The following is a 26,669-nucleotide window of genomic DNA, read 5'->3' as shown; positions in this document are numbered from 1 at the left end:
TGTTAGATCACAGGTTTAACTACTTTGCTAAACAGTCAGACTTTTGCCCTTAGGAAGCTGTTTCTTGGGTTTTATGTGACCTAAAAGAATGCTTAGATAGAGGAAGTGATCTTTGATAGTGAAATGTTTGTTGTTTCCTAATTAAAGCAGCTAACGTGTATCACTCCCAAAGGTTTTTTCTCTTCTTGTTTTGTTTTTTTTTTTTTTTTTTTTTTTTTTCTTATTTCTCAATTTTTTTTTTTTTTTTTTTTTTTTTTTTCTTTTTCTTAGTTCTCACTCTTCAGGAGAGTCTCTCATGATAATCAAAGCAGCTATTCACCCATCATTTTCCAAAAGACCAAACAGCTGTCTATTTTCCTAACAGGGAACAAGAAATCCCTTTTTTTCTTTTTTTCCAGTGGGTGCCTGAGGTCATAATGACAGAGGGAAAGATTAGTTTGCTTGCATTGTAAGCTGTGTGCAAGATGAAAACATTGTAGTAGAAAATACTGTGGCTGCTTCTTATAAATATTCAATGATCTGTTGGGCTTTTGTGACAGTACTGAGTTTCTGTACAATGGAGCTCTCCTGCTTGACCATATTGATTTTATTCATTTTTTAAATTTAGGACWTCAGTCTTCAAATGGAGTGGTACTCAGTAGGTGGGAAAATGATGGAGCATTGTCAGTGTTTGTGTACCTTTTCCTGTGAGTAGAACTGAAAAGAAGAAATACTTGTGGTGAAAAGTTGAAAATAGAATCATTCTTTGTTTAAGCAAGCTGCCAACTTTCCACCAAAATATTAATATTAATTAAAAGCCTGTTATTCATTTAAAAGAGAAAAAAGAGGGAAATTTTCTGCCAATTTATGAAAGATTTGATTATGAAGTATAAAGTGGATGTCCTTCCATTTTGAAGTTGTCTTAATCCCTACCATAAGCTCACTGTTGATCCAAAGGAACCATTTTACCAGCAGGAAGGTAGRTCAGGTTTCATAACCTTTTGGTCCAAGGTCCTTCTTCAGAGCACAAGGTCCCTGCTGTGGAAGAGCTTTTTAAGTTATGGACAACTGATCACTGTKATGTGAGCAAATTCAAGCAAATGCATATGATAAATCACAGATACAATCAAACACCTTCTGATTAAACAGTCTTCAGCAGGGAGCAGCCTTTAGTCAAAACTGAACGGAGCTGGGTATGAACCAGTGACCTAAAGGTGAAAGGCTTTTAGCCCCTAAACTCCAGGCATTGATTTCTAATTCTCCTGTGAAATCAATCCCATGACATAGATATATTGAGTCACCTTATGGCTGCCCCAACTCCCCTGACCTTTGTCCTCTCTATAATGTATGGAAGAATATTTAATGCAGCTTGTTTATGAAACAGGCTGTCCCCTCTGTCAGCTGCTGCCTTGGGCCATGGCATGAGCAGGGCAATCAGAGCAGGATGATGAAATGYTTGGGATCTCAGTGTACTCAATCTGCCACATGAAGTGCTCTGAGCAGGGGTGGCAGAGCCCTGCAATGAAAATGAGTGAACAGCATTTCATTGCACTGGAACTGTGGGAGGGTTCTGTGTTCKGTCTGTGGTGTCAGGGCTGAGCTGCCTTCATGAAGCTGTGGCTGTCACCAAAGAGTGTGGGAATGGGATGGAAAAGGSTGCTGGCAGGAGCTGAGTCTCACTCAGAGGGCTGGAGAAACTTGAAGTGAAAGATGATAATTTCACTTAAAGGAAAAKTAAAAAATAAACTTGTAAATGTTCCCCAGGGACTTTTCAAAACAAGTGGACAATAGATCTGTTTAATCCTTACTGGGCCTCACCTCTATGCTGTATGAGGTATAAATTAATTTTCCAGTAGATGTTGAAGAGTTAAAAATAGGTGATTAGGGCAATAACTGATTAGGATTTYCAGGTAGAAATTATTGCTAAATCTGGTTTGGACAGATGTAATTTACAAAAGTGATCTGAAAATCTGAAGTCCAAATGACAAGATTTTATCCACTGTCCAACTTGGATTCAAMAAATACTTCAACATTTAGCTTGGTCAAGTTGCTGGACACTGCCAGCAAAATGATAAAACCTAAAACCTGTACATTTGGGAAAAAGTAAGAGTAAATTTGAAATTTGGGGCCTTGTATGTGGCAACCAGACAAAAATTGCCGTGCTGCTGCTGTGATGCTGTGTCAGATGGGAAGTTTTTATTTACTAGCAAAAGCATTTTTCATTATTTCTTAATCGGCATAAAATGCATGCAAACTCTACAGCTTTTGCCACATCCGTTCTAATTTTGTTTCCTTTTGTTGTTGCTTTTATTGCAGCTCTCAARGCTCTGTGATGTTAGACAGATGCTTTTGTGCTGACTGATATAACACAGGATTCTGCGGAGTCATGACTTGTCCTGATTTTATGAGTCATAATGACTTTTATCATCCTACTGTCTAGGATGACAGTGATAATAGGCAATTTCAGTGSTTGTTAGCCACTTGTTCCCATGGATACAGGACCACTTTTCACATCAACTTTAGTTTTTAATAAATTCTTCTGAGCCTTTTGAAAACTAGTGGAAGTGCTAAGGTTCAAAACCAAGCAACAGGTGTTTACAGAGCATTGTGTTTCAGTGCTTGGACTTCACAGAAAGAAAAAAASTATTGACCATTAGTTTGTAAATTTAATTTGTTTGACAAGTGATTGAAATAATTTTCATAAATAGCTCATACTTTCACTTACCTTATTATTGATCCTTTATTCCAGTTGTTTTTCATTGTTATTGTCCACATATATTAAATACATTTCCTTTATTTTTGACATATTTCATTTCACTGAATGTGCCCCTTTCATTTCAATTCCTGTTATTACACATAAAAATGTTCATTAGATATGATTAAAATGAAAGAAAACATTATACTTCAGGTCACGTGTAGGGAACAGAGAGAAAGTTTCCATGGGCGAGATTATCTTTTAATTGCTCAGTGTAGTATTTCTTTGTAGGAAATATGTATTTTCAGATAGTTGCATTGGTCTGATGGAAGATGAAAATGTCTTAAGAAATATTTTGTAAAATGGACCAAAAAAAAAGAAGAATCTTTAGGCAGCTGTGTGAGCACTGTCCTTTATTTACGATGATAATGACATCAGCAYCATGAGCCCCTTGTTGAGGCTCAAGCTGTGTATCTCAGAAGGAGAGGAAATGGCAATATCCCTGSAAATGCCCCATCAAGCCTGAGCACAAAAAGCTTTACGGGGAAGGGCTGTGTCTCTGTTGTGTCTATAAAGTTGCAGACACTTTGTTCCTGTAATCATAAATACTTTCAACTGCTGTGAAGTGCTGACACAGTCCAGCCATAATTTGACAAAGCTGTTTTAAATTAATCACCAAGGAGTGCTTTAGTATCTTTTCCTCTCTAAAATTGCATCTGTAGGAGGAACTTGGTACTTAAATATGTTTAGATTTATTTAAATATAGTAGGCTAAATATACTTAATTTCTTGAGRCTTAATTGCATGTTTAATTGAATTGAGTGAAATGAAATTCAGTGAAATGGAATGATATTTCAATGAAATTGAAAGAGAATTGAAGCATGTGCAATCTGTGGTGCTGAATAAAACTGGGGTTAAGCAATTGACTCAGGGCTCTTCAGTCAGCAGCTTTTCACAGGTAGGTAATAAATAGGAATTGTGATCTTCTTCTGGTGGCAGAAGATGAAAAGTATGGTCCATTTTAATTGTTTTTTAAATGTGGGGCTGTGTTTTTGCAGTCGGTTATCCAAAGTGCAAAACATTTTTTCTGTACAAAGAGCAAATACTTTTTTTTGAGGAAAATGTGAATTAAAATTTCACTCTATGAAAAAAAACCAACTAAACCCCCAAAATATAAATACAGCCTTTCCTCTGGAAAGAATCATGTTTGACTGTTATTAATAGTGACTCACAKATCTCATTGGATTATGTGTATTGTTTATTTTATCAGGCTTCTCTGGCAATTGTGTTGGCTGTGGCAAGAAGGGTTTCTGCTACTTTACAGAATTCTCAAATCACATTAATCTTAAACTGACTACTCAGCCCAAGAAACAGAAACACTTGAAGTATTATCTGGTCAGGAATGCACAGGGAGCTCTGACCAAAGGATCTGTAATCTGCTGGAAAGGGGCAGGTAAGATAATGAAGCTGTCTTCCTCGAGCTCTGCTTTTCATCATCCAAGCTCAGCTATCACAGGCACTGGCGTCTGTGTAAAGCCTMAGAGAGATCATTTGAAAGACTCTTTAAAGCCAGGTGACTGCTGGAGCAGCTGTAAAAAGCCATTGTCTGACCCAAGATGAGGCTGGCATGTCTGAGGACATCGGTTCCTTCATTCCAAGTGCTGCAGCCTCTTAAGCAATTCATGTGTGAAATTATCAGAGGGATAAAGAAGGTTCTTCTTTTTGTTCAGAGTTCMGAGGCCGGCAGCCTTCCAGCAGTAGCTGCTCGAGCACCCTGTTCCAGCTGCCAGAAAGTTCGGGGCTCTCAGCAAACACCTCCAGCGAGCCGCTCCCTGCTGCAAACACCAGCTCTGCAGTTGGGACACAGCAAACAGGTACGGCTGAGAGGGAAAACAGCTGGAATTGCACTCCCACTGCACAATTCTGGGCTTGGGCATGTGCCTGTGCTCCTGGGAAAGCAAACAAACAAGTGRGCGCACCGCCTCATAAAACGAGTTGAATAGAACTAGAGATCTGTTACAAACAAAGCAATTAGACTGTGAAGGTTTCTTGCTGTCCATTTTCTCCGTCAGGTTTATGTGTGAAAGGTTAGCAAATAGTAAATAGGTGTTCTGCAGCTTGCTCATAGGTAAACCAAACCAAACCAAACCAAACCAACATTTTCTTTAAAAAGCCATTATTTCTGAAGTGTTTTTCCAGCTGTTGCTTGTCTGGTCACAGATGACAACTGTTACAGGACCCAGTGTACTTTTAGCTTTTTTCTCTGATCCAGTCTATTTTAYTGTATCCTTTCAATACAGACATTATGTGTGCATCAGCTTAAAAGCTTGTAAATTTTTTTCTTCTTCTGAGAGAACTGACTTTAATATTAAAAAACAAACTAATAGTCAGTATCTGTAGCTTTCTTTGTACTAAATATTTTTTCTGAGACCTCTACTTTTCCATTAACTTGACATAAATGAAAGGTGATAGATGACAGAGGCTGGAGTGATCTCTTTGAGCTTCTTCATAATGAAAACAGCTCTTTATTGTCTTGTGATTGTTACAGGTTTTTCCTGGGTTTTTACACAGGAGAACTGAGGCACATCTGTTGGTGGTTATATTCTATTCTCTGTGTGAGATAGAAGCCAGTTAAATAGTYGTGATCTGGAATATGGTGCCCTTCCAGAACAAATAATCAATCCCTTTATAATACCAGATTGCTTTTTTTTTTTTTTCCTTCAGCTATTATAAAAAAGCTACATTATTACAAGTAGTAATAGTCTTGACAACACCTCCTTTTTTTTTTTTTTTTTTTAAATGCAGCATAGTTTAAAAAAAGCTTAGAAAGTCAAATTGGGATGGAGGCTTAGTAAATTTTAAACAACCTCCCTCTTTTGGCTGGTTCATGAGTAAATTTTGTGTAAGACTCAGGGTTGTGCAAGGAAGCTGCAGCTTCTGACATGCATTTAGCTGAAGAATCAGATTTTGCCCAGGCACTTAATTGGGAGTAGGAGGTCAGAAGTGGGTTTGTTTTATTCAGCATTGTATTCACTCTTGAGCAGATCCCAGTGGCTCTGTTAAAGTAAATGATGAAATGATTGGTTTGTTATATCGATAGATGGAGGATCTTGACCTAGAAATGTTTAATGTAAATACTTGGTTTCTTTTTTCTTGCCAGCTGCAGCCGTAGATCACATCCCTTCAACAGCAGCATTCAGCTCAGCAGTTTATAATGGCAAGGAATCACCTAAACAACAAGTGATGAAAAATAACCTGTCTGCTCTGACAAGACCTTCAGTGTTAGGTATTTGTATGGATTTGGTGTTTAATAACCCTAAACTCTATATTCCATGTGTGTAATGGAAGCATTGAGCAAATTGTATCATGATTGTRATTTCCTGAATGAATAGAAATTGCTATTCCCTTCTAAGTACTTTCTGACTAAAATACTGTTTTCTGTGTTAATTTCCAAGRAAAAAAATTAACATATTTTCAGCAGCAATTTTGTTGCAGGTCATAATATTAACTGGATGCTCTCCCTTATATTTATAGTTAATTCATTTAATAGAGACTCAGACCAGATTCTGAATCCAGGTTCTTAAACAATGTGAAAGTTTGCATCAATTTCACCAACGGATTTTGTGAAGGGAGTTAAGAAATATTTACAAGTAATCACTSATAGGATGATTCCTGTGCTGCAGTTCACCATGGGATGAACTGRCTCCAAATTCAACAAAATGTCCTCATTGTAGCATTATTATCATGATTTTTGTTAATTGTTTTCTGTCACAAGCTGTCTCACTGACTCGTTTGAGGAAGAAAATTAATTTCCACTATGGCTAGAAAGAAGCTATAGCTCTATCTTAGGATAAGTCTTCCCAAGTTTCCCTGCTGGCATCACAAATTCTCTTTCTCTGCCCATTTGGACTCCTAATCTCTTCTTTCCATGCAGCAGCACATTATTGCTAATTCATTTCAGAAGGATTAATTTCACATATCATCACCCTATCTGCAGAAAGAGTGCAGCATTTGCAAATAAAAAATCCTTTGTATTGCTCTGAGTATTTTGTGGCTTTGTCACAACGTTTATGCCAGGAAACCGAGAGAAAGGAGGAGCAGCAGAAATGGCCAAAGGCTGCCCTCGGGTGGTAAAAGTGTAAGGGACAAAGTTATTGGAGACGGTGTGAGGGAAAGCAGGTGAACAATCTTCTTCTAGATCTGAAGACCTCGGCTTTATCTTTAGTTTTACTATATTTTTCAAAATTCAACCCACAATTTTTATATAAAATTCTTTTTTTTGTCTCCAATTTTATGTGGGATTTACCATTCTCCCAGGAGATACAGCCTTGGCAGTGGGAAGCAGTGTTATGACTTCTGTGTAGTCATGTCCAGAAACAGAAATTGCTCAATCCTGCAAGTTTCTGAGCGATTCCTGGAGGRCTTTTGACTCTCAGTATTTAGAAATACTTGATGTTATGGAAACCAGTCATTCTAGGAGTTTGCAGGAGTGCACAAGGAGACTAAAGAAACTGATGRAAAAAAATTGTAGAAATTAATCATCAGGAGCTCCTAGAGAAACTGTGAGAAAGCTGTTTTTACAGAAAAAAATGACAAAGCAATACATGGGTAGGAGGAAGGTATAGAAGTAGTTTGATAGGAGTTAATATGAAATAACATAAAACCAAAGATGGGAATCCGCAAGAAGTGGCAAAAATCCTGTAAATGGGGAAATTGTTGAAAAGAACTCAGATGTTTATTACTATTACCCTGAAACCCTTGGGGATATTATTTTTCAGTAAGTTACATGAAACACTGTRTCACGTGTTCAGAAATAAAAGGAGCAAAATGTCCACAATGTTAACTTCAAAATATTAATACTTTTAAGGATTTTTAGCATGTCTCATTACTAACTGTGGTATTGTTAGTAGAGAGAAAGCATTGGTGTAAGATAAGTTAAATCTACTAAGATAATTAAGAGTTCTCTGCACCAAAAATTTCCCAGAAATTTAAGCAGGACACAACAAAGTAAAATAAACTGCATAAAATTATTATATTTGTAGAGTTGACCTTCTTTACTACAGTACTTGATGCACACATTCAATCTATCAAAACATACGGAATTACCATGCACAAATCTGAACATATTTTATTCTAATATTTCTTGTTCTTATTCAGGCACATTAACAAATTCAGGGCCTCCAAAAAAGCGCCATAAAGGTTGGTCACCAGAATCTCCATCATCCACAGAAACTTGGAACTTGCAGCTCAATCCACAGGCTCCAAACAGAATTAAAAATGGTAAGCTATACCCAAGGTAATGACTTCATTTGTTTCATTATTCAGAAAGTAATGGGGGAAAAGAGGCTTTGTTTTAAAGAAAAATGCAGATTCACATGAGAAATTTGAGAGGTATTTGATATCTCCATGCTCATCTAGATGCTTTMTTTCCATTGATTTCTTTTTGAGACTCTGAGATTAACTCTCCTGAGGTTCCAATCATTAATAAATCCCAACAGATGCCTGGGTCCATCTTTAGACACCAAAACACCTTGGAATATTAAAATTAGTATAATAACTCTGGTCCATAATAACAGCACAATCCATTATTTCAATTTTTTGTCATAATATTCTTGGCACTTAGATTTCATGRTCTGGATACAAACAAGAGTGACATGCAGTGAAATAAACCCAGTTTCTCCAWTTTTTTTTTYTTTTAATGTACTATTGTTTRCATTAAAATAACCATAAAGAGGGTGCTGCTGAGCAAATGCTGAATCTTATATTTTTCTTTCTTCTTATAGTGATAAAAATTGTTTAATATGAGTGAAATGAAATATATGACACAGAACTCACAAATCATAACTGTATGTACATTGATATCACATAAGTGTCTCTATTCTTGCATTCATGCCTGAAACTGTTTGTTTATAATTATTTCAAACTCTTTARGTATATTTAGGATGTCTGAGGTTGCAATGCCRTAATTAGTCCCCCAGGACAGTTAGMATCATAGTATGGGTTGTAGTCACAGGTCATGGACTGTGTGATGAAGCCACAAAAAGCAGTTAATAGTGATAGCAATTGTGGGTTTGAGATGACACTGAATAACTTTTCTTTGAGGAATTCATTACYAGACCTAACTTCAGTAATAATATGCCTCAAATCTTAGATGGAGGAAGCCTGTCATCTTTGCCACATTCTTCCTTGGTGGGACCAGCCTCCTCTCCGATGGTGGGCTCAGGAGAACCAGTCTCAGTTCCTGACAACTTGCTGAAAATCTGTAAAGCAAAACCAGTTATTTTTAAAGGTAACCACCCCAACCCCACAACAAGGCCTCTTTTTTTTTGCAAGACATGTAAAGACTGTCCCAGCCCTAAATACTGCTAAAGCTGTCCATTTGAAGAGGCTGACTATTAAAATTATTTAATGCACACGTGGAAAACAACAAAATTAATATGTATGTACATTTATTTTGTAGGTCATGGAAACTTTCCATATCTTTGTGGGAACATTAATGATGTGATAGTGAGTCCTTTGTTGTACACCTGTTACAGAAATTCCCAGTCTTTATCTAGAGCATACGAACAATACGGTGCATCCACAATACAGCCAATGTCTGAGGAAATGCAGCTCTTACTGACTGTCTACTACCTTGTTCAACTAGGTAAGATGGTTCTGCATTCAGATAGGCTACACTGAACATATTGCATGCAGGCAAATGGCAAAGGGAATATTAGAGCAGGACAGTACTAAATACTGTCAACTCTTTGGTAGTGTGATATTAAACTATTTCATTCATAGGTATGAAACAAAATTAAATAACTAGATCTTGAAGGCAAGACTGATTGAATTATAAATGTATAAAGTTTATTTTCTGCTATCACCTGGAACCTCAGCAATGAAAAGTAAAGGAAAAGAGCTGAATTCACTGCTCTTGCAGACAATCTGGTTTAAAAGTTGTATTATGGTGAGGCAGGCAGCACTCCACCTCTTAGATATTTCTTATTATTGGTACTCAGGTTCAAATTAGGGCAGCATTATCTGMGTATCACAAAGGCATTTCAAAGTGAAAAATTTGCATCATATCTGCTAAAGGCAATAGAGTCAAGCATGCAGAAATCTGAAGCATGGTTATGTTTATGTTTAAAGGTGTTTTTGACTCAACAGTTTTGTTTGATTGTTCCATAATATTTCCCTCTTCTTCTTTAGCTGCAGACCAGGTTCCTCTGATTGAGGATCTGGAGCAAATATTCATGCGTTCGTGGCGGGAGTCCCACCTGTCTGAAATCCGGCAGTACCAGCAGGCGCTTCCCCAGACCTTCCCCCCGCTGCCCACCCCCGTCACCCCSGTGACTTCAGCCCAGCTGCCCTGGCTGGCGGGGCTGGCAGCCAGCTCCTGTAATGACAGCGTCCACATCATTGAGTGCAGCTACTCCCTGGCAGAAGGGCTGTCAGAGATGTTTAAGCTGCTCATTGAAGGGAAATTAATAAAGACAAACTACGTGGTGATCATATGTGCCAGCAGAAACCGAGCCATTGATTCCTGCATTGTGATAACAGGTGATAGCCCAAGGATGCATCTCCGTGCAAACCAGAGTGATGCAATGCTCTGAGGGTTTGGWTGGAGTTCCATTAAGTTGTCTCACAAAGCTTTGACCAACCAGTACTGGGTTTGGATGAACCCTTTGTCTTTTCCCAGCAAATCACATTCTGCTGCATTGCCCATTTCCTCACCAAGGCATCTCAGCCAACACGGCTGCAAACAAAAAGCTGTGAGTTACAGCAGACACAGGGCATAAAGCTCTCCTGCTCTGTGCAGCTGGTATATTCCTCCTGTGCAAACAGGACACCCAAACTTTCTAAAATATGATCCTTCAGCATCATTGCCTTCAACAACCTGTCCAGGGCTATGCCCTCAGTGCGTGAATAAATAATTATCTGAATGACCATGCAAAGATTCATTATCGTTGTAAGCTACTTGGAAATTCCTTTCCATATTATGTGGTCTCTTTATATACTGTATCAACAAATACTTTCCAAAGTGAGAATGAAATACAAATAATTGTAAACCATGGATCTGTTTTGCACATCTATATTATATATAGATATATTTGCATATATGTGTCAAAGACATAAAAAACTCATCTCTGTGATTTTAATATATGTGGTATTCATTTAGTTGTAGAATATTTTTATTATGACTTGGAACATTTTTAACTTTAGTTTGAAGTGTTTTCAGTTCTTTTTTTTTTTGTCTTTTAGGAAAGTATCAGGCAAGAGTTCTGTCTGAGAGCATGCTCAGTCCTTCGGACTACCAAAAAGAAGTTAATTATCAGCTGGTCACAGGGAAGGTGGAAACTCTGGGGTCCTTCTTTAGCACACTCTGCCCAGGTACCTAAGAGATTGTAAAGAGGCATGTTTCCAAATCCCTGAAACTTTTAAATCTGAGAAAATTGCTGTGCTCATTTCCTTTCCAGAAGCAAGACATTGTAAGAAATACATGAAAAATTCAGGACAAAGTGGTGAAACTACAGTTGAATTGAAATTCCTCCTAAAATTGTCAGTTTCTAGAATCCCTTGGATTCATAAAAATAGGTCAGCAAATAGCTGAGCATGTTATCCCTGGCTCTGCAAAATCCATCCTTATATTATGTAAGTCCATATCCATAGGAATGTATAAATTCTTTTGCCCTAAGCACAGAATTTATTTAGACCAGGATAGATCAGATCTATTTTATGAAACGTAGCACTTGCCCCTTCAATTTACCATATTGAGAATTTGATTGTGATGCCTGGGACAGAGAGGAAAAGTGCAGACAGCCAGGGTTATTGGATCATTTTTTTAACTGAGTGTACTGAGGATTACTACAGGCAGGATTATCTGGGGATAGATCAAGCCACATGGAAAATTAAACCTTATCTCCCAACTAGGGCAAATGAAGCATATTTGTCAGTGTTAATGGGTTGTCACAGTCTTTGCCATTCACACCATGTTGATAAATAGATCACAAGAACCCTTCTGAATGTGTCATGATGAGTGGTGACTTAAGGGAATCTCATTTTCCCTAAATCATTTTGTAGTTATGTAGTGTTTATTTTAGTATCTTCAAAGTATGATTCTCAAAATCATAGAGAACCACAGAGAATCATGGAGTTCTCTGATACTGATACTGTTTGACAAGTAAAATGAGCATCCTAAAAATAGTTGCCACCTATATCCACTGGACTGCACTTCATGGGGCAGGACCTGCATTTCTGAGCTCACTGCAGACATTCTCAAATATCTTTTCAACTGCTGAGAAAATACCAGTGCMCAGGTCGGGTATATTGTGCTCTCTGCATAGCTTTCATCTGAAAGTAGGGGCTCTGCTCTGTAGAAATGGATGTGTTTGCAGATATAGAATACTTCAATAAAACATACCTTGCTTGCTTCAGCATTGTGTACAAATGCTACAAAMCTCACATTTTTCTTTCAGCTGCACTGGAAATGATTTTTATTTCTGTCTTTCAAAAATKTTAAGAGTTTTGAAAATGTTTATCAGATTTTTCTCAACTTTCTTGTAAACCTTGTTAGTGAGCAGTATGGATCCATGGTCTGAACATAAACAAAGCCAGTTTCATTGTTGCTGGTTTTCATCAGGGCCTTGAGGCCAGTTTTCTACCAAATTCCATAAATGTCCATGTTGGTCTGCATAGATGGTTTGTCATTCCCTGGTCTGGTTTTCATTTTATTAGTAATACTCTGTAAAAACAGATGCAGTAGAAAATAACAAGAGGGTTCCTGCATAAAACAGCCAATAAACCAAGGGCAGGATAGCTAGCAAACACATATAAAGTTTTTATGATCTACAAAACAAAATCAATATGAAATGCATCTCTTACTAACATGGATGTTTATTCCACTATCCCTTCAATTTGATAGAAGGTGACATTGATCTGTTGCTGGAGAAATTTTATCAGGAAAATCAAGGGCTCATCTCTTCATCACTTTCTGCTTCAGTGAACAAGCCAGCAGCAGTGAATGGAGGTGGAACAGCTGTGTGTACAAGTAAGTAAAGAGGATTTTATAAAGAGGTGACAGAGCAGGGTACTGGAGAAGTCTCTGGGTGCACAGGAAGATCCATCTGGGCAGAGTCCTGGGCTCCTGAAGGCAAAGGTCCTGAGGCAAACAGCAACTCATGTCTTGGAAATTCAGATTTGCACTGATGGATGTGCTGCTTCACTCCACTGGGTATTACAGTTTTTAAAGCTTTAATTCTTACCTCTGTGGTAGCAGAATGCTATTGCTCAAATTCACTTTGAGATCTCAGACACTTAGAGGACCAAGAAGTCCAAATACAGGAAGATTTCTGTATGGATTTCTGTATGTTCTGAATGGATTTTCATAAATGAACTCCTGTAAATAAGCAAAATATCTTAAAGGGTAGATCAGTCATTCTTTGTCAAACTCTTAGCATTTTGCATCAGATTAGACTTTGGGCACATATCTAAACAAAAYTTTTCCTTTTTCCAGGTTATGAAATTGAACGACATCAAATTCGTCCATTCCAGCTAGCAGTGGCTCAGAAATTGCTGTCTCATATTTGCTCAATTGCTGACTCCAGCACTCAAAATCTTGATTTGGGTTCCTTCGAGAAAATTGATTTCTTGATTTGTGTTCCACCCTCCGAAGTGACTTATCAACAGACTTTGTTTCATCTCTGGCACTCAGGTGCTCATTAGTTAGCTTTATTTTAGATTTACTGGACATTCTTAAATGTATTAATAYCTGTAAATACTGACACTTCTTCCATTTTTAAGGTATTTTATTGGAACTTGGRTTAGAAAAGGAGCATCTCACAAAGCAGAGAGTGGAGCAGTATGTTATGAAACTAGATGCAGAAGCCCAAATTAAATTCAAAGTCTTTTTACAAAACTCCATGCAGAATCCACATACRCTGTTTGTCCTAATCCATGATCATGCACACTGGGATCTAATGAGGTAAGAAAACTGTAACTTGTTTTTAGAGAAATTATCATTAGCTGCATTATCTCTCAAGATCAGCTTTCAGATGTATCCCTTCCTTCATCTTTGTTTGCATCTTTCTGCTAACTATTTCCCCATGCATTGAATAAACATGTTTTAAGATCCTTCGTGACTTATTCTTACCATGCTTATTATATTGTGGAACATTTCTGCCTTTTTGTTCCTCCCCATTGTTATCTACTCTCAGCCACAGCTATTGTTTCTTTGGCTGGTTGTTGTTTGTTCAGAGGAAAGCTTCCTGTGAAAGTACRCAGAGCTCATCATCCTCTGTCAGTGTCCTCTGGGCTGTAAAACTTTCAAAATTCCGACCCAGTGAGTAGACAGCCAGTGAGCCAACACTGATGCCTATTTTTTTAACTGATTGGAAATATTCCAGTTGTTTCTGTCCAAAATCACTGATTTGTAAGAATTGAAAGCTTCTGTGGCTGTGTGGTGATGCCAGGTGATGTGGTGATTCCCTCTTTCCTGAGGGAAAGAGGGAAGTTTCTGTTTGGTGTTTACCAAGTTCCCCATCAGCTCAYGGCTCATTGCTCCCCTCACAGAGCTCTGTTCCCACAGCTGCTCCACAACCTGCCTGCTGAGAAGTGGGGTTGGAGAACATTCTGAATTCCAGGAACACCAACATATTCCAACTTTGGGATSATGGTAGTGTTTCTGAAACCAAAAGCTCTGGAATCTTGTTTGTGAATGAAATGGGAAGGTCTTGTCTTTTAYGCTGGTTAAGAATGATGATTTTCAAGGAAAATTTGCATCTGATGGTTTCCTGTTCAACTCCCCTGTCTTAGGAACTTTTACAGCTGTCCCAGACTTCGAGGCATTTATTTATATAATGTCTTTCTGTAGTAGGGAAACTTAACTTTTTATATATATATTTAAACCTATATTTAATAAAGATGCATAGGCAGGTAAGTGCCAAAAATTAAATAGCATGAATTTGGACTGAAATTTTSCACAGGAGCAAGGAATTGACTGTCAGTGTTCTATGATACTGGGATTTGCTCTAAGAATAATTTTTCTTTGCTTTTTCTCTCTTTTTCTGTCATACCAATTTACCACCTGTACTTTTCTAACTTGCTTTTTGTAGGTTAGAATCATCTTTTTTTAAAGGCAGCATTAAAAATCTGACCGAAGTTACTACCAGACTGTATCTCTATTGGTRACTGCCACATCAGCTTCCTTTCATCCTTTATCTCTCATATTCTGGTAGTTGCAAGGGGTTGGTAATTTGCTAGCTAGAGAGCTTATCAGACTCACAGAAATTTTCAGTTGCAGTGAAATAATTTGCATKTCTTTTCCCATTCTTCTGTGTAACAATGTCAGGGTAAAAGAAGAGTGCTAAGTTCCTTTAACTCTGATTTCACATCCAGGTTTAAGGTATTTCATTGATACAAATTTTCCCTTTTGCTGATCACTTTTGGACAGTTTTGGGTTTCTTTTTTTGCAGTGCTATGCATAGTCTTTATCCTCAAACAGAGCTGTCGACAGGACTTGTWGACAGATTGCTGAACTGCAGGGAGGTGAAGGAGGCACCAAATATTGTGACCCTGCACGTGACTTCCTTCCCCTATGCGCTGCAGACACAGCACACTCACATCAGCCCTTACAATGAGATCCACTGGCCTTCTTCATACAGCAATGTAAGATGGATTCTTTGAGGTGCTTTTGGGAGCTTTTCATAAGTTATTTTCCATTTATGTACTTGACAAAACTGTGACGTCCCCATAATTTTTGTAAAGAAGAATGAAGTTTGAGTGACATCTTGTTCAGTCTGTGGCAAGTTCATTYTTCTTTTGCTTATCCTTTCTAGTTTTGTTTTTTCTTTATTCCTTCATATCTCCCATAAACCTTAAAAGTGTTGCTAAAAATCTTTAAGTGAAATAAATATTTCAAATATTTATTTGAATGAAAGTGTGTGAGTTCACTCAAATATTTATTTGAGTGAAAGCAATATTTAGTTCTGTCTCTTGGGCATTACTGCATAAATATGTGTACATAAATGGATTTTCTTCATATGTATGCATATTTATTCCATGTAGCTGTTCTCTCTGGTATGTGTATATGGGGGGAGAAAAAAAGAAATGCAAAAMATTGGGTCAAACTTTCATTCTCTCAAAAAATCCTGAGTATATTTCTTTCTCTTCTTGTTTTAATATGCCTGAATAGATGTATGTAGAGAATGTGATTGTAAGTGTATCAGATACSCATGGTTAATCACTTGTAAATTAATTATTGATAAACTTTACCCTTATATTTTTATTGCTACATTTGCTTTAGGGTGTAGATTTATACCATGAAAACAAGAAATACTTTGGACTGTCAGAATTCATTGAGTCCACCCTCTCTGGACACAGTATTCCCCTGCTTCGGTAYGACAGCTCTTTTGAAGCAATGGTCATGGCTTTGGGAAAGAGGTATGGAGCCCTCCTTTATTTAACATGGGAAAATTAGSAACTCCTTTTTAGTGACTCGAGTTACTAGCTATAAGCCCAGGTTGTTTTGTTTTTTTAATTTGCTTTTCCCTGTCTTACACATCATTACATCATTTACCTATGCAAGGCATTTCACCTGTTCTTACTTTCTCCTTTCTCCTTCAATCTCTTTAGTTTATCCTGAGCCTGCAGTGCCATTATTCGAGGCTGCCTCTTGCTGTGAGCCTGCACTCTGCTTAGCAATGCAATTTACAGTGTGTTCTTGTTGTAACCTGTAACTACTAACTAATATTATAATAATCTAASATTGCATTATCATGTAATTTTAAATGCATTATTACTTCTGTCCAATATGATCACTTGCTGGCCATGGCTGATTTTGATGTATAGAATTTGTGTATTCTGCACTKGGAACACAAAGAGAAGTTAGACATATCACTGTGGTAGGTACACATGAATCAGAAATAAAAACTTCTGAGCAAGCCATAGTCAGTTTTCTGAGCAAGCCATAGCAAGCACTCTTTTGACTGTGCACCTGGGTTTCATTTCTGTGAAAATCAGAACACAGGAAGCTRTTGGATATCCATGGATCTCCTTTCTGTAGATTGGGGATTGAGATAGATATGGCTGGGCTTAGGAAGTTGGAGTGCTCATTGATTGCTACCCAAATATTTAGTCCTCTTGARCACAAGAGTGAGTTGGTTCAAGGCTTCAGTAAGAAAACAAGAGAAACACCCCATCTTCCTTCTGCCCCTAAAGAATGACTCACAATGAAGAATATTGTTCTTATTAATAAGAGAATATACTTTTGATTGATGATATTACTGAGTCCCTCAGCGGATATTCTGTGATAAATTTGGTAACAGCAGTAAGATAKGGATAAGCTAAAGTGATGTAACCTTACTGGACTACTTGCTTAGTAAATCTTTACAAAGAAAAATGGAGAGACAACATCAGTTTTGATTGTGAAATGATGCCTTGCAATGGACGTAGAACTGCAGAGGGTGAGATTTAGTTGTATAGTAGATACGAAGGATTCTTTGCAGGAGAAAATCCTGAGTTTAGTGTATTTTGTAAAAAAAGCCTTTTCACTTCATGCTTTAATACCTAACTATTTAATTCATCATTTATTTCAGGTTCCCCAGATTACACAGCGCAGTGATAAGGACTTTTGTCCTGATCCARCACTACTCTGCAGCTATGATGGCAGTGTGTGGTCTTTCTCAGATGAAGAATTACACTTCAGTTGAAACGCTGGAGATCACCCAAAATCTAATAAACTCCTCAAGACAATGTCCCAGTGGCCATGGCCTCATGGTRGTGTTGAGAATTCCGTGTATCCCTCTGGCTGCAGTGGCGTATGAACGTCTGTATAATGTAAGGGAAAGACTTGCCCTTGAAGAYAACTTTGAAATAATCTTGGGAAATCCTAATTCTGGAATCACCATAGGGAAGCGCTTTGTGGAGCAGCTAAAGGTAAACTGCAGAACTTTTAATGAAACTGGGAAGCTTCATAAAATGGGGACGTGGGGAGACTTTACTGGTGAGAGTTCTGGTCATGAGCTGAAGTGCAGAGCCTCACAGTAAAAATAAAAGCTGCCATGAGGGAGGAGCATGACTTTTACCTTTTAGACACGGTGTCTGTGACACCTCTGCTGTCTKGGCTTTGGGTAATGCTCAGTGGAGTATTAACTAATGTGGCTGGAACTTGACTTCCAGTAGCAACCCTCATAAAGAGTTGAAATGCTTTTATCTAAAGGGACTGTAAGAAATACATTAAAAAGTAAAAAAAAAAAGAGTTCAGTTTTAGCTGAATTTTCTCACAAAAAGACAGCACAGTGCAAAAAAAAAATATTTTAATCAGTGACCAGCTGAGAGTTATATTATTCTTGTCACCAGCAAGAAGATTGATTTACCTACTGATCAGTGGTGGTAGTTAGGGATTCTAGAGAACTCTGGTGTTCACAGCTCGGGATTTCATGCTTTCTGAGCCATATTTTGGTTTATGGATTAATTTATATCCTTGAAGTTCAGAGTCATGGATCATCTGTTTAACAAAAGCCTCCTTTGCTCTTCATGAAATTACCATCATCTGATTGCCAAAGCAAAAATGTGTTTCCATTCTAGAATATTGTAATAGATATATTTGGTACACTGTTAACTGTGATTCAATATATGTTAGATTAAGTCATTTGAGATCCAGGGCCTAATGCTGATCTCATTCTGCTATAAATTAGGCAAAGCTTACTCTGAAAAATCAGTTTTAGTTCTGAACCCCTCCTGATTATGTTCTCTAACATGTTCTCTAACATGTATAATATGGGAACATGTTCAGCTGTCAGAGGCTGAGCTGTTGTGTTGTTGACCCTGCTGTAGATATTCCTTATCTGTAGATCAGTCTTAAAGCAAAAAGGACTGACTGGTGTGAGTAAAGCAGTATAACCCATTGCTAAACATTCAAACAATAGATCTAGTTGTCAGATTTCTCATAAAGTTTTCTGGAAAAGTGATAGCTTTAGGGGAGAATGGGAGACTGCAGAGGACTGTAAATGGGGGCAGCAGTGTGTGTTGAATACTTCCAACTTTCTCCTGTTCCTCTAAGACAAAAATGTCTCATTTCTAGCTTATTGTCTTCTTTGTACTCAGACATCCATATAAAATCTGCCTCTAGAAGCAGCCCTCTGTACTCTCTTCTCTCCCCCAAAACTCCTCCCCAGCTTTATTTTCCATGGTGCCCTATTTGCCATATGCCCTGGTCTSTGTGCTGTCTATGCAGCTTGAAGGCTTTTCAGGCTGGAACAAACTATGCCAATGTTCTCAGATTTACAGCAGGCAGATTGCTGCCTGTAATGCTCTAGGAACCCTGGGATCCATCTGTGTTAAATTTGGTTCTGCTGTGTGGCTTCTCTTCCTCTGTACAAGAGGATTCCTACAATGGATGATAAAGTGTGTCTTTCTGCCTTTTTATTTGGTTGATACATATTTATATATCTCAAATACATATATATATAAACTATTATATAGTTATAGATATGTCCAACATATAGATATGTTCAACAGGATTTTTCTACCTTATTCAGATCTGGCAGAAAATTGAGGATGTAGATTGGAGGCCACAGACSTATTTGGAATTGGAAGGTTTGCCTTGTATATTGATATTTAGTGGGATGGATCCACAAGGGGAGTCTTTGCCACGGTAAGAAGATCCACTCTTTTCTCAGTGGCAGTTTTTTATCCATTGCTTACCAAATGGCTAAAGATTAACTGTATCATTACTCGTACAAGAAGATAACAGATTTCAGTGTAAAGATATTTCTTTGCCTTTTTTTGGGGGCAGTTTTTATATCATAAATTCAGCTCCCATATTATTGATAATAACCTTCTGTTTATAGCAAGATGTAAATAGCTCCAAAAATATTATGAGAGTTATTCTGGTTTAGAGGAGAGAATGGGTGTGTTAAAAAATGGGTATGTTTAAAAAAAAAGTGTAGCTGCCTAGGTTTCTTAATGTAGCTGAGAAATCAGCTGAGAAGCAGCCAGCTATGAGCTCCAGRATGTGTGGAGATATCAGTGCCTTCTGCAATGGCAGCTGAAAGCCAGACAGCCTGGGGCACTGAATGCTTTTGTATTCTGTGTGTTAGGTTTGGAACCCCAGTGATTATCCTTTCTCTTATCCTGATCTTCAGTGCACTAGATTAAGTTGCATAGCTGGGTTAAGAGAAAGAAAAGTGTGTGGTACCACAGTGGTAAACTTGGTAAGCACAAAATAYGTGCTATGTCTCATCTGTTGTTGAAGCAGATAATGAAAAAATTCCCCTTTGGCTGTGTTTCTGAAAGAGATAAGGCAGTAGATTACAGTGAATGTTCATACAAGCTCCTCTTGTTTYTCTCCAGATCACTGAGATACTGTGACCTACGTTTAATAAATTCATCTTCTTTGGTAAGGACAAACCTGGAGCAAGAGCTTGGTTTGGCAGCATACTTTGTGAGCTCAGAAATTCACACAGAGAAAGCAGTTGTGAATGATGTGTTAGAAAGTGACCCAGAGAAACTAAGCAGTACTGATAATGAAGATGAAGAAATAGCAACAGAAGGTATTATTTATTACTGGTAATAACAGAAGCTATAAAATGATTGAAAATGATTAGCAAAAGCAGAAATGTATGGGTGAGGGTTTCTCATTTTAGTCTTACTGAGTGAGAGGAGCTCTGCTCCTTAGTTTTGTTTCATCTCATTGAACCTGTGTTTTCCCTCCCTGTCTGGGACTGCTGCTGCTGGTGCATTTTAATGTCTTGCAGTCTTACTGCTGCATCTTTTCTCTTTTCTCTCTCTCTTTTCTGGCTCCCTCCTCTRTTCCTCCTCTGCCCTGTATGTTCTGACAGCCTCAAAGTGGAGCTCAAGTAGGAGCACTCCTCATGTTCAGAGTACCCTCTGCACTCTCCCTCCCCAGAGGGAAGGGTGTGATYTGCTGTCTGAGAAGCAGCATCCCTGCCCTCAGGGCAGTGGCAGCTCCAACTAAACCATCCCTGACTGATGCTACCGAACCTGTATTTACAATGATGCCAATGACAAACATTCCTTCCAAGGACGGTGYATGTATAGTACAGCTGAGTAGTCTCTAGTTTGTAAGGTGTTGAATAGTATGGATAGAAAATATAGCTCAATGCAGCAACTTCTGAGCTCTCCCTGAAAATGCCCATGAATTCAAATTGATAGTGTGGAGTTGGTAATTCATGGTTTCTTAAGAGACAAATTAAGAACATACAAGTATCTAAAAAAACAACAGTTTACCCAGGAACAATTGCTTTTTGGGKTTTTTTGGGTTATAATTGATGGGCATTATCAGTTATTTATTAGTTCTTTACACTTTATTATGCCTGTGGAAAACAGACGATTTTTATCCCTATATTTAAATCTCAAACAACTTGCTTTTATTTCCTTTTCTATACTAAGAGGAGGAAGAAAGTGAATTACTGTCCACCTAGGAAGTTCTTACTCACTGAAAATGATAGCAGAACAAGCTGAACAAAAATACTTTCTTTAATGCAGTATATACTCTTCATGTAGGAATGAAATACCTGAGCTCATACTCAAACTGTGTTCAATAGATATCTGCTTCAGATRTGATGGGCACTTCTTGTGATGAGTAGTTGTGTCCATTTAGTTGAAGTACACTGAGATTGTACGTGATCTGAGTCAAATGGGCTCCTAAGTTGTCTCAGTCTGCTCTCGTAGTCCATGAAGTGTGGTGTGATCATCCAGAGCCCGATTCAGAGCAKGTGAGGTAGGCTCACCATCCGAGTTTTCTGAGTGCTTATGTCCCAGTTTATCACGTTAACACTGTACAGAAACAAGCATTTTAACTTAGAAGCCTGAGCTAGGAATCTCAAGTGAATGTTCTTGATGGCCATCGCACTACGGATTTTCATCATCAAAAGCTGAGATACAATCTGGCCATAAAGCTGTGTGGTCAGATATAATCTGACCATAAATCTAAGACATGGGTTGGAAGAGAAATCATGGTTGCAACAGGCCTAGATGTTACCAGCTCCTGGTTGCAGCACTGATTTTTGTCCAACTGTTGCAGTTCAGCATTGGTGAATTAGACCATGGGCTGATCCAATATTGCATGGTAGGAACAGATACTCTCCATACTGAAAACAGGGTCAGAATGAGGACAAACCCACACAAACCCTTGTGTACTTTTCCTTACTTTGACAATATAACTGTGACTCACTGGCTTATCTAAATTATACTTTGATTTTGTTTTCCCMTACTATCATTCATGAACCAGGTTCTACTTCAGAAAAGAGAAGTCCTATGAAAAGAGAAAGATCGCGTTCCCATGACTCTGCATCTTCATCTCTCTCTTCAAAAGCTTCCAGTAAGATCATAAAACCATCTCTTGTTAATTTAAGTTTAGGACATAAAAGAGACCTTGGCTTATTAGATAAATAATAAAAGGCATAATCACTAAGGTTTTGATAAGGCCTATTTTAATGGGATCACTTAAGATGACTCAAAAAAAAGTTAAGAATGAGACTTCTGGAATATAGGAAATTGGATCTTTTCTTGCTTGAAAAATTGTCACATGATGGGGTGCCTAAACCAGGCACTTTATTATGTGACAGCGAGGTGTAAATCCTCAGTTAGTACTGTAATGGCTGARTGTGTTCACTGCAGCTATGTCAATTTATGAAAAAAGAAACATGCTTCACATTTAATTTTTTTTAAATATGAGGGAGAAAAACCATTTTCCTTCTCATTGGTATTTTTAGCTTTTTGGTTTTGCTCTGGAAGGTTCACTCATTAATTTTGCACTGGAAGTTCTTTCTGAGGTGGATAATTTTTTAAACAGTTTCTTTTTARTCTGCACACTGATGTAGAAAGCATGAAAGAATGTTGAGAACTACTATAGCTCTTTTGTCTGATAACTTTATTTACTTACTTTTAATGTAGATAATGYTAAGAGGAGAATTAAAGTGGGGAATATAAATTGTACCGTAATATCTTTAAAGTTGCAATATCATGATGTTCCTAAAAAAGTTTTGTCAGTGACAGTAAATTCTTTTTGATCTTACCATAGTTTGCAACATGGTACCATGCCTATTTGGCCTGTAACTTCTTTTCTGTAGGCACAATGGTGCTTACAAAAGGAAAAAAAAAAACTTTAAAACTTTGGATAAGCTTCAGCATTTTAATTTTCAAAGTGTTTTTTCCTCTTTGAAGTTGGGCTGTTTGTCATTTCAACAGTGTCCATGTGGCCTGCCTGTGGCTCTGTGCCCTCAGTTTATCTGKGGTTAAAGAAAACTTTTTCCTTTCTTTTTTTTCTGTGCCCTTGGRTACTGGTATTTTGAGGGATGCCATAGTGGTGTTACTTGCAGCCATTCATGGTGCTGGTGATACTTTTGTATTATTGCTAATGGCCTTTACTGACTACTTTTGATTAATAGACAGTTAGAGGATATCTTACTATTACTTGAAATCAAGAGAAACTACTAACTTTAGTTTGGGTTTTTTTTGAGAACCAGGTCAGTTGTTTTCACCATGAGAGGAAATCTGGTATAATCTGTGTTCAGCCTTAGGCAGATATTTCTAAAACCTCATGTAGACTGATTCCACAAGCAGTTCTCAGTCTACTTTGAAGACTGTGAACTAATTGCATGTCCTCTTTCATTGAGAATTAAAGATGCTCAGAATCACTTAACATGTGTTAAACTTTCAAGAAATCTTCATAGATGAAATGTATGGGGTAAAAATATCCAGCTTTCATAAAATCAGCATTTATCTGTGGGGTGTATCTCCATCACACATCCACAGCCAACACTCATGAGTTCAGTATTTTCTCTGAGCTGACCAAAGCTGTATGAATGCACTAATGCATTATCTGGCAGCAGGGACTTGAGAGCTGCCAGGTTTTRTTAGATCAGCCTGGATGCTGCAGTGACACAGACATGGGTGTCAGAGCAGAGCTGACTCAGAACACTCCTTTCAGATGTCATCTGTGCACGCATATCTGTAGTGTGCTGGGGTAATAGCCTGGGAATAATAATTTTCTTCAGTTAATTTAAAAATGGTTTCAATTATTTTGTATTTGTCTTGAGTGATTATCTGGTGAAGGCCTTAAGCAAGGAACGTATAAGGAAAATAGAGGATAGGACAAYCACTGACATCTTTCCTATGCACTTCAGTCCTTTAAAAAGCCACATTCTGCATTGAAATGAATRCTCYAAAYTRGTMYCATTATGGCTTCTTRYATGAGGAAGGTCAAAGCAAGAAGARCAAGATTTSAATGTTTGCTGGACAATCTATCAAGATTATTGATAGTTTGTTGTGTTTCGCTTAACTGTAGACTGAAATATGAATTGAAATATAAATTTTCTCTTAGTTACAGCATTCTGCACCGAGTCATCTCCTCCCCAAACCCTGAGCAACAGCACTGAAGAAACTGAAAGGCAGAAGCAGAAAGTGGACAAGSGGGCACAAACAACAATCAGCAAACACTTGCCTCAAGTAACTGAACAGCCGGATATGAAACAAAACATAAAAAGTGCCCAAGTGTCCATCACCTCATCATCCTCCTCACCTTTCTCCTCCTCTTCTGCCTCCTCTGCACCTACTCACAACTCCTTCATCCTACAGACTTCTCAATGCTCCATGACCAAAGCATCAAAACAGCCTCCCATAGTGTTCCTGCCCAAACTGGTTTATGACCTTGTTACTTCTACAGACAGCAATGGACTTCCCAAATCCTCTTCCCTCTTGCCYTACCATTCTGTTATGTGGGCGAGTTCCTTCCGTCCTCTCATGAGTAAGATGATGACGTGCACGGAGCAGTCTCTGTACTACCGCCAGTGGACGGTTCCCAAACCMATCCATATGGACTACAACAATAGGAACGAGGGCAGGATGGACACCTTTCACCCAAGGAGGCTGCTGCTGAGTGGGCCACCACAGGTGTGTAGAAACAACACGGTATTATCATTGATTTATTTTGTTTAATTTCATCATCATCTCAGAAAAAATATTTAGTTATTATTATTTATGCTTGAAGGGGTGTTTTTTGTGGAGAGTAAACTACTTATATTTTATTTCCTAATCCCTTCTAATAAAAATTATCTTTCTTTCTTTACTGTTAGCCCGAGTTCCAAGACAGAGAAGCTGCAGCAATGTTCATTTTCTGTCAGTSTCTCTCCATTAAAATGTTTTAAAAATAGTTTACTCAAGAGATAGATTTTATGTATAATTTCAGTTTGTTAAAGTTGMATATGCATTTACATTTTAAATAAAGATCAAAAAACTTAATGAAGCCACTTTCTTATGATCAMTCTGAAAGCAGCTGCGAGTTTGTAATTAAGTTATTTTATTACCTTTGCACAGCAGACAGAAATAGAAACTGTTGTAAATAATACATGTGAGAAGGCCAGTTCAAAGTAGCAGAGCCATATTTACAAGATGAGTAGTTGACCCAGGAGTTTTTAAATTACTTTTCTAAGACATAGGGGAATGGGTCTAGCTCCAAGAAGTTAATTCTTGTGTGAATTCTCTAGGAATATTTAGCACTTATTTCTGAGCCAGATTTCTTCCAGTTAAGCGCACATTACAGGCTGAGGGTGATATTGTGCCTCACATTCTACTGAAGTAGGAAGCAACAAGATAGGAAGAGCCACTGTGCCTACTGAGATCAGATATATTTCCTGTGAACCTCAGAAGTTAAACAGGATAGATGCAGGCCAAGACACAGATGTTTCCAGCTATTGTAACATCAACCCAAAGAATTAATCTAAAGATAGTYACTGAATTAGTTTGCCACATGATCCACTCTTCTGTGCCCATCCATGGCAAAAAAACAACTGCATATTGTTACTTGTTAAATGATTGTATACCTAAATTTATAGTGCAGCAGAGTAGAAAGAGCATAAATAAGCTTTTCATATTGGGAATTCCTGCAGATGTTACTCTAATKCATAAAGGATTCCAGAAAACATTCTGATGACCAGTTCTTCACTGTCCATTCCTTTGATCTAAGTAAATCATGTTTGCCAACTATGGAGGTGTTATATGATCAAGAAACTGAATTTCATATGCAGCTGCAGCATAAAAATTAATACAATCTGGAGAGAGAAGTTCATTTTCATCTCAGAAAAACCCCCAACACGACAGTCTGTAACCACTTCTGTTAGGATTTCATATTGCATTCACATCAAACCCCTTAAAGATACTATTCCAAAGTCCACCCTAAACATTCACATTAGCCAGTTAGAAAATATTTCTCTGGTATTCATTTGCTTTTGGGTCACAAATGTAGATCTGTACTTCTCAGAAGATCATTCAGAGACTTCTGAGAGCATTCTGCACACTGTGYGAAGGTTTTGATGCTTCACGCACTTGGTACTTGCAATTTAACTAACTATAATTAAACAGGCAGCTTGTTTATTCATCAGYTCCCGTCCAGGGTATGATATTCACCACTTTTCTCTATCAGATCTTTCTGGTTTTTTTCCAATTCGGACTCCTGTTGACCCTCYGTACAGCACTGAATTTCAGCCTTGATAATTCTGTTACTTGAAACTCCATCTCTTTTTCAGCTGTCTTCACAATGCTGGTTATTTCCTAGTGTTGCATTCAGTCCTACAGTTGATTAATTCCTAAAGGATGCTTTTCATATCGTTATTCGTTTCATATTCCTCAGTTCTTTCTGAAGAATGTACCTGTTTCACTCAGAACAAATACATTCASATAAACTTAAAAATATCATGTATTCTTTGTAAGTATAAAAATGTAGGGTTATATTAATTTAATGGATTTTTCCATYTATTATTCCATGGAATTTTTAAATTTATTTTCATTTTCATGGAAAAAAACCTAGCAACTGTTCTACATTTACTACTTTAACCTCCCAAAGTATGAAAAACTCTTGAAAACCAAACAAACAACTTTCAAAGTATGTGTATTGTTTATTAGTTCAGGTATAACAATACAGCTTTTTTTGAAGGGAATAGTTGCAAAAAAAATCCAGAAGTTAGAATTACCCTTCTCTTTTGGGAAGAAATAATCTT

The 26,669-nt window shown here is 37.7% G+C and overlaps 1 protein-coding gene across 1 annotated transcript in view; it reads left to right on the top strand.

Annotated features, from left to right (window-relative positions):
- GREB1 (growth regulating estrogen receptor binding 1) overlaps positions 1–26,669 on the top strand; it is a 53,653-nt gene that overhangs the window by 7,360 nt on the left and 19,624 nt on the right. The window contains exons 4-21 of the mRNA XM_057370478.1: positions 3,944–4,126; positions 4,404–4,547; positions 5,834–5,959; positions 7,831–7,953; positions 8,825–8,962; positions 9,134–9,319; positions 9,865–10,215; positions 10,918–11,046; positions 12,578–12,703; positions 13,169–13,366; positions 13,456–13,636; positions 15,126–15,318; positions 15,956–16,092; positions 17,247–17,586; positions 19,191–19,306; positions 20,005–20,204; positions 21,905–21,994; positions 23,999–24,567. Coding sequence (XP_057226461.1) covers positions 3,944–4,126; positions 4,404–4,547; positions 5,834–5,959; positions 7,831–7,953; positions 8,825–8,962; positions 9,134–9,319; positions 9,865–10,215; positions 10,918–11,046; positions 12,578–12,703; positions 13,169–13,366; positions 13,456–13,636; positions 15,126–15,318; positions 15,956–16,092; positions 17,247–17,586; positions 19,191–19,306; positions 20,005–20,204; positions 21,905–21,994; positions 23,999–24,567 — 3,530 coding nt within the window. The remainder of the gene's footprint in view (positions 1–3,943; positions 4,127–4,403; positions 4,548–5,833; positions 5,960–7,830; positions 7,954–8,824; positions 8,963–9,133; positions 9,320–9,864; positions 10,216–10,917; positions 11,047–12,577; positions 12,704–13,168; positions 13,367–13,455; positions 13,637–15,125; positions 15,319–15,955; positions 16,093–17,246; positions 17,587–19,190; positions 19,307–20,004; positions 20,205–21,904; positions 21,995–23,998; positions 24,568–26,669) is intronic.

This window comes from Malurus melanocephalus, unplaced genomic scaffold (assembly GCF_030028575.1).
Source record: "Malurus melanocephalus ecotype Western Australia unplaced genomic scaffold, MMel_1.1 scaffold_127, whole genome shotgun sequence".
NCBI lineage: Eukaryota > Metazoa > Chordata > Aves > Passeriformes > Maluridae > Malurus > Malurus melanocephalus.
Note: the sequence above shows the minus strand (reverse complement) of the source record. Positions and strands in the feature narration are given on the sequence as shown.